The following is a 16,094-nucleotide window of genomic DNA, read 5'->3' as shown; positions in this document are numbered from 1 at the left end:
CCTCCTCAACCAATGATGTGCAGGTTTGTAGATACAGTGGTACCTCGGGTTACAGACCCTTCAGGTTACAGACTCCGCTAACCCAGAAATAGTACCTCGGTTTAAGAACTTTGCTTCAGGATGAGAACAGAAATCGTGTGGCGGCGGTGCGGTGGCAGTGGGAGGCCCCATTAGCTAAAGTGGTACCTCAGGTTAAGAACAGTTTCAGATTAAGAACGGACCTCCAGAATGAATTAAGTTCTTAACCCGAGGTACCACTGTACATTGGTTTTGTATGTGGATATCCTTCAGATGTGTGCTAAAAGCACTTTGTAGAAGCAGGGTTGTGGTTAGGGTCATCATTGGCTGCGTATACACACTTAAAGCACATTCGCCCACCACCTAGAATCCAGGGGACTATGGTTTGTTAGGAGTGCTGGGAACTGTCACACTATGAGAGGTATACTACATTTCACAGGATTCTTTGGAGGAAAGATGTTCTTGAAATGTATGGTGTGTACGCAGCCGTTGCCAGAACTGAGAGACTCCAGTACTTTGCCTGCCTCAGATCTACAATCCAGAGTTCCGTGGGGAGAGGGAATGGCTCTTAAACCAGTTTGTCAGTGGTGCAAATGCATGCCCTCAGTGCCTTAGGTCAGTTTTAGATATGTAAAGAGCAAAATATTGTGTTTCTGGCAACCCATCACCACGACAGCACTGGGGTAGGAGAAGGAATGCTGCCCTTTAGTCTCCCTCAGCAGCTGGAAGAGCACTTTATTTCCTGATTTCATTGCTGAGTGCCACAGCATTCAGAATAGGAGATTAATCTGTGGGGACTAGCAAAGCCACTTTCAGTGGCTTGTCCAGCCAGAGGTGGCCTGTGAACTAGCCAGGCCTGTCACAGAGACATATCGTCACCATGGAGCCAAGCAACGGATCCATATTACACCAGGCACCTGTGATCATTGTGCCAGGGTCAAGAGTGGCTTTTCCGGGTGTCAGGGAACTGCCATCAGTGTCCGAGGGAGAGAGCAAGCTCCGAAGGGATCCCAGAGAGCGTCCCGGGAGTGGGAGGGGCAGCCCATCTTCTGGGGGATAGAATCAGCATAGCTTCAGTGGAGAGGGGGGAGATGGGGGAATCGGCGAGGTGATCCCATGACTCCTTGCCGGGGACCAGCGGGGAGAGAAGGGGTCCTCCACTGCCTATGCCCTCCTTGCGCAGAAGGCTTCCGCGCAGGGAAAGTAGGCGGAGACTGGGCGTCAAAGAACTTCTTTGCTGGAAGAAGTTTAAGAAACGCCCACTGACGGATTCTGCCAGCGATTGAGACGGTCACGGGCGAGTGGCTGCCCGGACAGGAAAGGTTCACTCAGGCAACCCAGCCAGACGTTGGGACAAGCTTACGCATGAGCAACCCCTAGAACCATTACACCGGGCCATACAATTACATATGCAGTGTATTCGTGTAACTTAACTCCAGTTATCCAGAAACTACACTAGAGAAGAAGGAACTCTTTTGCAAGACCCTTGGTATCCTGACATAGGATTGCCTCTTTCTCCATGAAAGTCAGTTTTGCTACTGATTTAAATAGGCTGCACCCTTTTGTCTTTGGTTTTTCCAGGGCCAGATTTAGGTTTGATTAGGCCCTAAGCTGCTGAAGGTAATGGAGCCCTTTTTATGTCCAGCTGTCCTTTGTCAACAACAAATTGTCAATTTTTTGTGTGTTGAATATATGCTATATGGTAATTTGTGGACCTAATAGGTATCTAAAGCCATTTGCACATAACAAAATATGTATTTTATCAAAGTACATCCAGTTTTTTCCCCTTTAAATTTTTTAGGGGCCTCCAAGAGAGTGGGGCCCTAAGCTATAGCTTGTTTAGCTTATACGTAAATCCGGCACTGGGTTTTTCTGATCTCTGGCCTTGGTTGTGTGTGCATGCACAATATATATTTGAACAAAACAAACTATACCCCCCCCCCCGTGCACACACACAGACACACAGAGACAAAACCTTTTCAGTTCTCTTGAAGCATCTTAATGTACCAGACATGGCGAAAAGTGAATCTTCAATGAGTAATGGCCTGTAAGCTAGGGCTGTCGAAAATAAATTCATTTTAGAAATGTTTCAGATGATTGCTGTTTATGTATAAGCATCAGATGATCTAGATACAAGTGATTCAATTGCAAACAGGCAGCAGGCAAGAGAACATGCATTTAAAAGGAGGTGGGGCTGGCAGAGGGTGGGGAGGAAGAAACTCATATCCAAGGCAAAGATGAATAGGAATGGGTGAATAATGCATCCTTCGACTTCTGCATGATTAGACAGTGCCACATCCTAGATGGAGAAAGATAATAGCTGCTATTTCCAGACTGAAAACAAACAGTGGTAAGTATGTACATGAGCACCAGCGAGTCTCTTCTCATTGAGCTGAGCTGAGCTGGAATGATTAATCATCCTAGCCGTGGTCCCACCTGCATCCCATGTTTATTTGTTTAGCATGGAGGTAATGAGGTTTTCACGTGAACCTTAGGAGCTGTGCTACATGATTAGCAGGCCGTTAATGACACAGCCCTTGCTTAACTGCAGCACCTCAAACTGCAGGTGAGGGATTAAATGCTCGAATGGTCCCTCATCTCAAAAATGACAACAACATAAAACTTGCCAGTTAAGCTTTCTCCCCAACATGCTAGCTCTGCGTGTGTAGGGAGAGCTTTTTTTATCATCTATTTTAATATCGGAGTGCATTTGAACACCCAGTTGCTATGTCAGAAATAGTTCGCTGCAGTTATAGATACATTATATCAGTCTGCTAATCATGTGGCTGTGAGTCTGTGCATTCCCTCTTTAGAAAAAAAATCCCTTGCTGAGCTGTTAGAAGGCAGAACAGGATGATTAATCACGAAGATCTCCCTCTTCCCCCCACCCCAGATATTAAACACCATGCTAATATGTCTCCTGTCAACTGGTTTAATATGAACCATCAAAAGAATTAAAACACCTTACAGCATGAACCTAGATGTGCTTATGGGACTTCATAAGTGCAGTATATAGTAAGCCATATAGTCATTTCAATATGATTATTTTTCACACTGATGATGCAATTTATTTTCTCTTTCTAGGAAGAAATAATCACATCCTCTGGCGGAGAGTTGCTGCTGGAGCCTTGCAGACAAACAAAGAACCCACCTGATTATAGCCCTTTATTTGAATGACTGTGGAGACTATAGTAAATATTTCTGGAGAACAGAAATAATTAGTGAAATGACTCCACCTTGAGATATAAGATAGCAGCTTATCATCTAATGAATGGCAAATGTTAACCAAGAAAAAGTCTTATGTAGGCAATCCAATTTTTAATTCGCAGCCATTATTTAACTTATTAGCCATTTAAAACTGGAAGCACGAGAAAGCAATTCCTCTACAATTGTACTTCAGAATAGGGTTAAACCACCAGTGATGATCAAAAATCACCCCCCACAAAAAATTCCCTAATAGCTGTAGCACAAGAGATGGTTGGTAATGGAACTTATTTAGCATATAGTGAGTTGTGGAATTCTCAAAATGGTAGGATTCAGGAGCTAGATGTATGCGACTGAAAAAGATGCAGATTAATGGTATGGCTATGTAGAGATAGGTCTTTTCTAGTCTTCAAACTATGCATGATGTTAGCAGCCCCATTTGCTTAAACCTCGTCTTCCCCAGGTATGCATAAAGTGGGGGTCTGATTTTTATTTTTACCTCAGTAAGGAGAGCAAAACCATCCTTGCACCCACCACTTTCCTTCCCGTAACCTTTCTTCCAGCCAAGCTCAATTCTGGCATCACAGCTTGGTTGAAAAGTATTGGGGGTGGAGTCAAAGGTAAGCTATGGGGAAGGGGTTAAGTACCCCCAATCATAGGGGCAGCTCCTGGCTGAAACCAACGTGGCAGTGGCTGTTACATGTGCCTTGAGCCTATACAGAGAGTGGAAAGGGAGACCAGCATTTATACATTTCACAGTCCTTTAGCAGGGGTGTTACAGCCATTAGACCCTCCTCCCCTTTCCCAGAATGGCTTCCTCACACTGCTTGCCTACCATCCCATTATAAAGAGGGATTTCCGTTTCAACAGGCCTTGACTTGTATGCAGGATTGAATTGTCAAGTGTAAAAGTGTACATATTGCCACCTGGCAAATATTGGAGGATAAAACATACCGACTTCTAAGTTGCACTCATTACCAACTTTTTATAAGGAGCAATAAACACTTGTGAAACATCGGCATGTTATGGATATTTTTGCTTTTGCTTTTATTTAGCTAGGAAAATCTCTTCCTTCTGTCCCTCTTTGTTTTCAATAACAAGCCTATATGGGCAACTGTACTCATGCATTTTTATACTTTGTACCAAGCCTCAGTTATGATGAGAAATAACATTATGACTGTGTGATACTTTGGTGAGTTTTTCATTGGAATATGAAAGGATCTGATTTATTTCCATCTTCTCCCCTCCTCAGATTTACCCTATAAAAATTGTTAGAACTATCTGACTATTAAAAACTGAGAAAATAATAAAACTAAAACACTGGCAGCACAAACAGAGAGAAAGGACTGACACTGCAGCCTAAAAGATATCAGAAAAAGGGCTTTAGATTGTTTTCTAAAAAGTCATCAGCAGGAACTAACATTTTGGACTTGTAAGGGAAGGCGTTTGACAAGGGAGGGGTCACCACAAAGAAGACCCTGCTTCTGCCACACAGCATAAATCTGCCACCTTCAGCAAATATCCATTTGAGAATCTCAAAATCTGTAAACTCACGGTGGAAAAAGCAGTCTCTATATTTTTCCAGTTTTAGGCCATTTAGGGCAGGAATAGGAAATATGTGACCATTCAGATGCTGCTGGATTACAAATTCCACCATCCCTGACCAGTGGCCATGTCTAGCATCAAGAGAGCTACTGGTTCACTACAACTTATTAGGTCTTAAATGTCAACACAAATACTTTCTATTTAGCCTACATCAGGGCCGAGGAACCCGCGGCCCTCCATATGTTGGACCATAATTCCCATCATCCTTGGCCTTTTTCTGTTTGAACTGGGAAATATTATTTATATCCCACGTTCGGGTTTAAATAGAGAGCCAGTGTGGTGTAGTGGATAAGAGTGGTAGTCTCGTAATCTGGGGAACCGGGTTAGCGTCTCCGCTCCTCCACATGCAGCTGCTGGGTGACCTTGGGCTAGTCACACTTCTCTGAAGTCTCTCAGCCCCACTCACCTCACAGAGTGTTTGTTGTGGGGGAGGAAGGGAAAGGAGAATGTTAGCCGCTTTGAGACTCTTTAAGGGGAGTGAAAGGCGGGATATCAAATCCAAATCCAAACTCCTCCTCCTCCTCCTCTTCTTCTTCTTCTTCTAAATAAAGGCCATATAGGTGACCTGCATTAAACAATAAAGATAAAAATAACATTAGGAACGACAAGCAAGCATCTCTTATATCAAAGCATTAAAAAAGAAGAAATAACAGTAAGGTGTTAACAAAAACCGTAAAAGTGGACAAATCGAACTTCTGCTACTCCCAAGATTTCCCCCCCACCCCAAATAAAAAGACTTTGACCACCTTAAGCCATAGCTGAAGAAACCTCCTTGAGCACGAGTCTCCTTTCTGAAGGCTGAGATGTTCAGAGCACTCTCTCATAAGATGGCGTGAGTACATGGGAAGGGAAGTATTGAAGGGGGAAAGGCAAGGACATGAATGGGAGCCAAGTTGTTGCATATGAATTCCTCTCAGCCCCAGCCAGCATGGCCAATGATGAGTGATAATGGGAGTAGCAGTCTTTGCCCTCCTGTTCAGGACTGCTTTCAGCTATGTCCTCCTCCAGAAGCCGTAAGCTAGGAGTCAAAGGTTGCCCACCTGATTTAGAAATTTGACGGTCAACACCAGAGCAATTGGCATTGGGCTAAGAAGCCAACTGGATGGCAGAGGATCTCCTTCAGACTTGATATTCCAGGCTTCCTGCAGCCAATCCTGGTTAATAATTAGGCATCTTCTGCATTCTGGATGCTCTTCAGAGATGGCTTCATGTAGAACACTTCCAGCAGGAAGAAACCAAAGGATGCATGACAGTGACCAGATCGTTCTCCTTCAGGAGAGGGCACTGATGATCACTCAACTGAAGGCAGTGAAAAGCATCTCTACCAACAGATGCTTGTTGACGTGCCATGATCAGAGCAGAGGTCAAGAGTAACCCCCAAACAGAGAATAGCTTGCAGAAAGTTTGGTCTCCATCCCATCTCCCTTGCCATTTCCTAATGAACATATATGGGACAGCAGTGTGATTTTTCATTTGGTAATCCATTTTCATTTTCCCCCAGTCTGCATTTCATGCATGCCTCATATTTTAGGTTTTACCTGGCTTTAAAATAAATTCCTTGTAAGTTCTCTGGCAAATGAAATTACCGGCTGGAAAACTGCAATTTCATCTTGAGAGTTTTATTATGCTAATAAATGTCAGGATTCTCAAATAAAGGAATTGCTTTTTTTTCCAGAGTCCCAAAGAATTAATGAAAAACAGTCAGCCAACTCATAGAGTACCAGAAAGGAAAACCTCGACAATATATAACCAGAAACAGCAGCCGTATAATAAAGTGGAACTTAACCGAAGATAAATTTCAAAGGAAACAAAAAGAGATCATAGCAGGGAAGAATTTAAAACAGCAGAAGCCTTACTTGGAAAAGATGTAGAGCCACTGCTAATACTCTGGGGGTGGGTTGGGGAGCAAATTAGAAGGGGGTGCATTTTACTAAGATTATATGTGTGTATTGTTGAATCTGAGAAAACAAACAAGCCCTTAAAAGCTAAACAGTGTGTAGGAGGTAAACAGGGAGGAAAATGATTTTGCAAAGTTTTACCTGAGTTTACCAGAGACTTTGTGATATGTCTCTCTGTGATATATACACACACAGAGAAATGCAGTGCTTTTTGTGATGGTACTCACCTGTGCAGAATCTTTCTTTCTTTCTTTCTTTCTTTCTTTCTTTCTTTCTTTCTTTCTTTCTTTCTCTGCCATTGGCAGCCATTTTGTACTGGCACCCACAGCACTTTTATCAATAATTACTCTGCTTGAGAACCTTACAGCTTATGGCTTCTGGAGGAGGACATAGCTGAAAGCAGTCCTGAACAGGAGGGCAAAGATACAAAGCAACATTTTGTCTCCAGTCCCAGTTGTATATTCTACTAGCAACCTTTATCCCCAACCAGGAAGAAAGCCACTTCCCCACCACTCTTTATCATATTGGTGAGTATAACTGCTAGTTCTGCTTTCTGTCTGGGGTGGAAGGCTTTTGAAGATTACATGGGAAAGTTACCCAGTTGCCCTAGTGTGGTCGCACTCCATGGATTTGCTTTGTGCTGTTCGCCACAAATTTCAATAGAACCTCAATGGGTCATAGATGTCAGAAGTTTAGTTTTTCAAACACAGAAGTTAGAGTTCATCACCAGGGCCCTGAAAGAATCAGCTGCAGTTCAGGAGGGATCCTTGCATAAATTCCATGCCCTTGCATTGAATTATGTGCCTACTTGTTCATTGTTGTTTCATTTCCTTCATTGTATGGGTTTACAATGTTACGGCAATGGCCAACGCATCCATGTTCATAATTTACTACCCCAGCTATAGTTAGCATTGCATTCAAGGGGCTTTGCATTCTGTGGATTTCCATTAGGCGCCTCCCTGCCAAAAGATCTTGTTGCTGAGATCTCTGGGAATTTATTACTAGACACTTTATGTAGTTTTATTTTTACAGGAAAACAGACCCCAGTCATAAAGGGAAATTTGTTAATTCTTATAGGCACGGACCATCCACTTCCAATTTTATGTGTGTAATAGGAAGCTCGCAACCAGGGTTGCACCACTGACATGTATTTTTTTAAAAAAAAATATATTTATTAAGAGTTTGATAGTTACAGAAGAGAAAAAAAGAAGAGGAAAGAAAAAAGAACAATAGAAAATTTAACAAACAATACATCAAAAATAAAAATAAAAACAAAAAAATCATTACATCAAAACAACAAGAAAAACAAAAACATTTAAAAACACATCCAATATTTCCATATCTTTATCTTTCATTTACTTGTTTCATCGACCTCCTCACACCTCTCTTTTTTGTATTCTAGTTTAATTAGCTATTTCAGCAAATCCTTTCCATCTTTCTCGATTTTTGTTGCACCACTGACATGTACACTATTGTGATGTGTTTTCAATATTTTGTTGGGAGCCACCCAGAATGAATGGAGGCAACCTATTCAGATGGGCAGCATATAAAAAAAAGAAGAGGAAGAGGAAGAGGAAGAGGAGGAGGAGGAGGAGGAGGAGGAGGAGGAGGAAATTGTTGTTTACTAGGGTTACAGCAGATGACGGTTAGCAGCTCATCCATGTTTATGGCATCTTTTGTATCTGTGGGGCAATACCTACTTGGGCAAGGGAGTGAGAAGAAGATCTGCACTTATGTAAATCTTTTTGGGGTGTCTCTGTGTGTGGATGATTAATAGCTATTCAGCTTCATCAGCTAACCAGCCTATATAAAAGTCAGTTCTGGCATCTTATTTCCCGTACCTCCCACAGGCCAAATTTGACAGATGGGTGGGGCTGCTCACCTGTCAATCCTTAACATTACAATGACATCACCTAGTTGGTAGACTTCAAAACACAGTGCAGGGCTCTTTGTAAGCTGGCATGACACTTTAAAGTCCTGCCAACCAGCTGATCGCCAGAACTTCAGAAGCATCGTACACGGGGCTCTTGAAGATTGGCAGCACTCCAAAAGCTCCTTTTGGCCTGGCCCAGCTGCCTTTTTATCTGCCCACATATTGGCAGGTAGGCATGGCTTGGACAAAATGGCATAGTGGTCCAAATGGGGAGGCCTGGCAATGAGGTCTGCAGGCCAGAGGTTCCTTACTCTGATCTAGTACTATCCAGAATCAGAACTGAGTGCAGAGCTAGTTAGAAAAGCAGACCCTCCAAGTGTCCTTATCTTCCAAGAACAGTCCTGGATTTACAGAAGTCATCCCAGTTTCTGATTTGATTCTGGAATGTCCCGTTTTTCCTTAGGACATTCTTATTTTCATCAGAGAAATTTTTGGAGGGTATGGAAAGGAGCCAGCTCAATTCTCAGTGTCTTTCACTGAGTTCCACAGACTGGCTTCTACTGACAGAGACTCACATGGTGGGTCATTGGAAAGTTTTAGATAAGCAGGCTTTGATCCACCCCATTTTAAATGAATTAATGAAAGATTGATTGATATATTGAATGAATAAGAAAACAACACACTAGAGCAGGGTTAGCCAATGTGGTGCTCTCCAAATACTATGGACTACAACTCTCATAATCCCTTACTTTCGGCTATGCTGAATGAGGCAGATGGGAGTTGAAGTCCAACATCTGAAGCACTCCACAGCGGCAACCTCTGCATTAGGACTTGGGTGATGGCAGCCTGGTTGACAGGAAAATAACAGCCTCCATGTGGACAAACACCCCATGGACAAAGTCCACGTCCCAGATTAGAACTGGGAAACGGAGACAATGGAACTGGGAAACAGATACAATAGATCCACAACAGAAAAGCCATGGAGCCAAAGAAAAAAGATAAAAGGATGCATTCACAATTGATATAAATTCGCTTACACTTCCTTAACTTATAGCTGAAATTACCTTAGCTTGAATCAAGTGAGTGTCTATAGATAATGGTTTCTGTTATACAAACACAGGCCTTTATAGAGTAATACATTCTAATGGAATCCCTATATATCATTGTGGCTTTAAGTCTCACCTAATAAATCCTTCTCTCCTAAGATTTTATATTCTGTTGCATCACAGCTTTGTGTTAAGGTGAAAAGTGCCTCTCTTTAATTTTCAAAGAATGATCTCTTCCTTCCTCTTATTTTTTTTAAAGGAATGTATTCATTGATATCATTTATTGGCTGGTACCAGTTGTTCCCAGGCCTGCAGAAGCTTGACATTCTTTTGTCCCATGTACACACTATACCTTTGAACCACATCCCTCCCTCCAAAGATTTCTGGGCACTGTAGTTTATCCCTCACAGATTTAGATCTCCCAGCAAGCCTTAACAAACTACAGTACCCAGAATTCTTTGAGGGGGGGAAGTATTAGGAAAATTTATATCCCATATGGTCTCAGAATGGGTTACACACTCAGTTAAAATAATAAAATGACAAAATACAAACAACATATCCAATTCAAATTAAATAAACCAGCATTGTTAGGCAAAGGCCTGGATAAAAATAATGGTTATCACCCACTGTTGGAACCCACCTGGTGTCTGTGATTATCTAATCTCAGGGAACAACACATTCCAGAGCTGTGGTGTTGCTATCAAGAAGACCCTATATAGGACTTTTTCTGTGTGAGACTTAAGCTGCCCTTGAGCTTCTCGTATGCTATTTAAATGGGTGTAGGTAAAAAAAGATAAAGGTAAAGGACCCTTGGACAGTTAAGTCCAATCAAAGGTGACTATGGGGTGTGGTGCTCATCTCAGTTCAGGCTGAGGGAGCTGGTGTTTGTCCACAGAGAACCTTCCAGGTCATGTGGCTAGCATGACTAAACCACTTCTTGCACAACACGACACCGTGATGAGTGTCAGAGCGCATGGAGACGCTGTTTACCTTCCTGCTGCAGCGCTACCTATTTATCTACATGCACTGGTATGCTTTCAAACTGCTAGATTGGCAGAAGCTGGGACAAAGCAATGAGAGCTCACCCAGTTGCCAACCTTCTGATCGGGAAGCCCAAGATGCTCGGTGGTTTAGACCACAGTGACTAACTAAATGGGTGTGGGTTGCAGTGATGCCAACAAGTGTCAGAATTTCAGCCCAGAGTGGGGAATTAAGTCATCGATTTAACAGATGTCCAGTGAGGTTTAAGCATGGATGCCATTACCAAGCCCTGTGGAGAAGTGCAAAGGGACCATCTGCTATAGTTCAAGAGACCTCCTTGCATCATTAAGCCAGAGTAGGCTATGTGATTTCCCTGACCCCTGTGAAAACTTCCAAGACATGCTTCCTCAATGGTTTGAGATCTGGTAATAAGAACTGTACATGTATAGGTTCTGTAGATGTAACCCCACTTTTTTGGGTTCCTTATGGTGTAGTCTAGTTGTACCATTTGCACAAACACACACAGAGGAATAGGAACAAGACAGGAGCACAAGTCTGTTTCCATCACATTGTAATATATGGCAGATCCTTATAAAAGGCCATGATTCCTGGAGCATGTTCTTTTCTTGTTGGTCACTGTACTCGCTGATAAATTTTAATTGGTGGTGTGTGTCATCACTCACACACATTTGCAGTATGCAAAATTAATTTATCCCTGGAGTTCCCTGTAATAATATCAGCTGACAGAGTATGACTAGACAAACTACATTATTGGTTTGCAGATGAAACATAATAATAAATTAGTATCTGTGTACTCGTACACATTAGACTATGTTTGGAGGTCATGACTGCTTTGAAATGCCTGGTGTGTGTGTGTGTGTGTGTGTGTGTGTAATTGCCAAACATAGACCATCAACCACACATTGTATAGTCTGCGCTTCTTTTTTCCTTTCTTTTTCTTGCAGATCCAGGAAGGCAGAAGAACAGGAAGTTAATTACTCTCCTGGTGGTCTCCATACATAGGTGGCGAGCTGCACATTTGGCTTGGTGGGTCACAAGTTTACTGGATTAAGATATCTTGTAGAGTTGGACAGGGGTTTCCAAAAATTTGAGGCCACTGGGCACATCTGGATTTTTTAAAAGGTGCCTTGGGCAACAGTCACAAAATGGCTTCCGTGGAGGTGTGGTGTAACACAAAATGGATGCTCTGGGGTGCATAAGAGAAGCTGAGCAAGTGTTCACATGAAATGAGCAGGACGGAAGAAACAGTCTCTCATGCATTCTGGATATTTAGCCTATTTATTTTCATGGGTGCTATACGAGGTACTGGTGGGGGGCACACTGGTGCCTGCAAGCACTGCATTGGTGGCTCCTGTGGTCATATAGCTCCATATTTCAGCTGGGATTGAAAGAGCTACTTAGGAACACAGGAAACTACTTTATACCATGTCAAACTATTGGTCCATCTCGCTCAGTATTGTTGACACTAATAGGTGGCAGCTCTCAAAGGTTCCTGGACATGCAAAGTGTGTGCCCTATCACTCAGTTGTGGCCCTTCATCTTTATAGACATCAGGGTTAGCCATACCATGTTGACGTGATTTGTTTTGGATGGCACAACAAAGGTGAAGGAAAAGATGAAGGCTGGCATGTATGTCTGAATTGCATCAAAATATGTTTTAATGAGAAGAGGCCTCTGTTACAGGCACCAAGATGTCTTGGAACCCCACCATTAATTATCCTCTGCTACAGCACTCTTTGGCAAAGGCCCTAATCTGGATATCACCACCAGCAAAAAATAGAGCCTTTCCTGCTGTTTTTAGGAAAGGCAGAAAAACACATTTGTCAAGAAAGGTTTTTGGCCTGCAGACCGGGATTTCATATTGTAGTGATGGTTGTAATGCAGTTTAATGATGTGATTCAATTTTTTAAAAATATTAAAAAACGTATGTATTTAACTATGATTTGATCTGTTGGGGGCACTTTTTCAAGCTGACGGAGATGTGGAATATATATCTGGTCCAGTACTTGAGGGCATAAGCCTGCAGTTTGCAGAACTTGTTGAGAGTCTAATAGCCTAAAAATATTCTAGCCATCAAGGAGATAGTCAAGGTGGATTGGAAAGGCTTGGCTGCATGATCTGTAGGTTACGATTTACAGATGAATTAAGAGACATACTTTCTATCCCTCTCTCCCAATCTATTAATAATGAAAGACGTTCACAACAATAAAGGAGAAACTTGCCTGCTGGCTAATATACAGTTTGTAAATGTAATACTGTCTTTGCCTGCCTGCCTGAGGAACTTTTCACTTCATTCTTTTCTCTCTCTCTTTTGTAATTGATGATCACTTGCATTGTCTTTTATATTTTTTTTTTTAAGAAATCAATTTCCTGCATGTTTCATTTTATATCAACAGTGAATCGATGGAACTTTAATGCAAGTGAAGCTTCAGTCTGGATTAATGCCCTTTTCTCTGTTTCAGTATGAAGCCCACACTTCCAAGCCTGGGAGCAGAAGAACCTCTGCATACTTGTCTTCAGATGGTAGCAGTGCGGTTGGACTTCCTGTTAAGGTTCTAGGCCAGGGATGGGGAACCTCAGGCCTGGAGACCAAATATCCCTGGAGACCACTCTCTGATCCTCCTAACTCCCCACAGGCCACACCATTCACCTGTCCTGCTTTGCAACTTCCTTGAGTTCTTTTGACTGGCTGGAATGTGTTCCTAAACTCAGATGATATTATGGACTAGCTGGATGCAGAGGAGTGGTGGGAGGCACCAGCTAGGGAAGCCCCAAGGGAACTTCCAGGGGAGGAAGGCTCAGAGCCAGGGGATTGGTGGTGGGATGACAATGAGTGATCAGAAGCAGAAGAGGGAGCAGATTGGGAGGAGGAGGTGTCAGGTGCTGAAGAGGCAACAAGGTTGAGTGAGCAGGAAGAGGCTGTGGTAGAGAGCAGTCCAGATGCAGAAGCAGAAGCAGAAGCGGAGGCTGAAGAGGAGGGGGGGGGCAAGAGGCAGAGAGGAGGCAGGCTGCTGAAGAAGCCACAGAGTCTCCTGGTTCTGCTTTTACCAGCTCCCCTCTACCCTGGTCTCACAAAACACAGAGAGGAATGAAGAGGGCGAAGCAAGGAGAGACAAGATGACGAAGCCTTAGGCTGATAGGGAAGGAATCAGCAGAGGAGCCTTAGAGAGTGGTGGGAAGGCAGGGGACTTCAGTCCTTGAAACTGCCTCATTGGGGCAAGACCTACTGGGAGAGTCGCTGTGAGTACTAGGCCTGTGTTGTTTTTGGCTTCTTTGAATAAAGAGTTAACTTCACTGACACTAAATGGTTTATTGCTGACCCAGTTCCTGACTGCTGATGCTTCTATCCTGAATGGAGGAGGGGGGAAAATGTCTGAGTGTCAAGAAACTAGCCTACTGCACAAAGGCAAAATTCATATTCATTGCTCCATCCACTTTTACCTCTGGCCTCAGCCATCAATGGTATATGGCCCTCAGAAGGTTGGCCAGGAGGGAATGTTGCCCTCAGACTGAAAAAGGTTCCCCACTCCTGTTCTGGGCAGAGAAGTGCTAGCAATGTGTTTAGATTCCCAATGCTGTTGTGGAGACATACTGCTTTGTGCAAAGTGCCCTTTCTCCTTGTTTCCTGTCATTAAATTTCTCCCTTATGAGCTCTTAAGTGTGTGTAATCTGAGGTTGGAGAGATATAGTTCCATGTTCTCATCTGAATTGTACTGCCCACTCCATATACTTATGGTGGTGGTATGTGATTGTGCATTGAACACTATAAGGCCGTCATAGCGATGCAAACAGGGCAATGGCCAATACGATAATTTTCAAATCACCTTTGTGTCCAGTCTAGTTCTGGTGTAAAAACTGCACTGCCAATACACAGGGAATCTTGCCGGACTGGATGAAACTTTGGTTTGATCCAGCACTGATGCTCTTATGAATTAAATCCAACTCCTAAGATGCTCTGGTTCTCTTCAAACATCTAAATTCAACACATTCTCGATGTCTTCCAAGGCCATTTAAATGTTGCATTGAATAGGGTTTTTTTTGTAAGCTTTTAATATTGCTAATGGGCTAATAGACAGGTAGAAGTGTGTTAGCAATAAAAATGAGATCAGGCCAAGAATATTATATTCATGTATCCTTCAAATCAAACTCTCTCTTTAAGTTTTAATTCCCACACCATTCTCTCCCTCCATTCCATTTTAACATTTCATGAGCAAAAGAAAACTACGAGAGGAAGCATGGAAAATTTAAATTAGGCTGCACTGATTCAATACAAGCAGGGCCTGGATGAAGTTGCTCATGAAAATTATTGCCATTATCAAGAAATGCTTTAATTTTTCACCCCCTTTTTTTTAGCTAATTGGACTTGCCTATGTGACTGATAAAAACAACAATATTGTCTCTCTGTTGCCACCCTGTTGCTCTCAATGACATCATAATGTAGCCCAAATCTGACTGGATACAGTTCACCATGAGGTCATCACATTCACTATGTGAATCCTGATTGGAATATGGGTTCATGTGGCAGAATCAGGAAGGACAAAGCATCAACAGCAGCCAGGGAGAAATGGTGTCATAGCAGTAGCCATAGGAAACAGTGACAATGATCTGGATGGAAAGTAGGTGAGTTTTTACGTAATTTAGTCATTTTCTACCCAGTGAAATCTCTATTTTCAATTTGAAAACTCGGCAGCTGTGGGATGCCATCCATTGAATTTGCTCAAGTTCAATCAAACACTTTTGGTTGTGTTGTTCAAGATGCATTTATTACCGAACAAGAAACGGTAAAAGCAGAAAATGTCAGCTGAATACCTGCTTCTTCTGTAGGTCTTTATAGCAATTTTGCTAGATTCAAGAGGCTTGTAGTTTTTGGAGAAGTTTCCAAGAAGCATCTGTATGGTTTTGTGAATAAATGAACTCATGAACTTTTGGAGATTAACTAGACTCTAATAAAAAATGTCCTTCTATAGTTTTTAATCTACTCTGGCAGAAGTGTGGAATAAAGATGTTAAGTTCTTAATATCTCTTGAGAAAGCATCCAAATGTCAGGTTGTACAATACTGTGCCTTTCTTTGTAAAACCCTGGAAGCCTAGTTTACAAAAAGGAATGTAATACAGGGGGAGATCATTGTGGATTACAAAGCAGCTTCTGAAAATGTCAGTGGTAAATAGCCAGCAAATCCCTTATTATCAATATCATGGCATTGATATACAGCACAAAGGCATATATGATACTTGCAAATCCATATCGCATCAAACATTTTAGTCAGTAGCAATCCCTCAGACCCAAGCGAAACACAGGTCTAATACATGTGGGATCTTGGGTTTTATTAATGATTAAGTTACAGGGACTCCTCTTGCACAAATGAACTTGATTTTAATTGAGTTCTATGAAAATGTGCCTGGGGTGTTCCTTGCTTTCCTTATGTCTAAACATCACAAAAGAGATTA

At 42.4% G+C, this 16,094-nt stretch overlaps 1 protein-coding gene and 1 long non-coding RNA gene across 6 annotated transcripts in view; both read left to right on the top strand.

Moving 5' to 3' along the window:
- The window catches only part of SH2D4B (SH2 domain containing 4B), a 94,800-nt gene extending 90,561 nt beyond the window's left edge, over positions 1-4,239 (top strand). For all 5 annotated transcript variants that reach the window (XM_083440519.1, XM_083440518.1, XM_083440517.1 and 2 more), the window contains one exon: positions 3,103-4,239. In XM_083440519.1, the coding sequence (XP_083296645.1) occupies positions 3,103-3,195 (93 nt within the window). In that variant the 3' untranslated portion in view covers positions 3,196-4,239. The remainder of the gene's footprint in view (positions 1-3,102) is intronic.
- Positions 4,240-6,343: 2,104 nt separating this feature from the next.
- LOC310677541 lies at positions 6,344-13,951 on the top strand. Its single transcript, XR_014511253.1, has 2 exons — positions 6,344-7,252; positions 11,591-13,951. It is a non-coding gene; the product is annotated as an uncharacterized lncRNA (long non-coding RNA).
- The last annotated feature ends 2,143 nt before the right edge of the window (positions 13,952-16,094 follow it).

Source organism: Podarcis tiliguerta (genome assembly GCF_965153285.1).
Source record: "Podarcis tiliguerta genome assembly, chromosome: 5".
NCBI lineage: Eukaryota > Metazoa > Chordata > Lepidosauria > Squamata > Lacertidae > Podarcis > Podarcis tiliguerta.
Note: the sequence above shows the minus strand (reverse complement) of the source record. Positions and strands in the feature narration are given on the sequence as shown.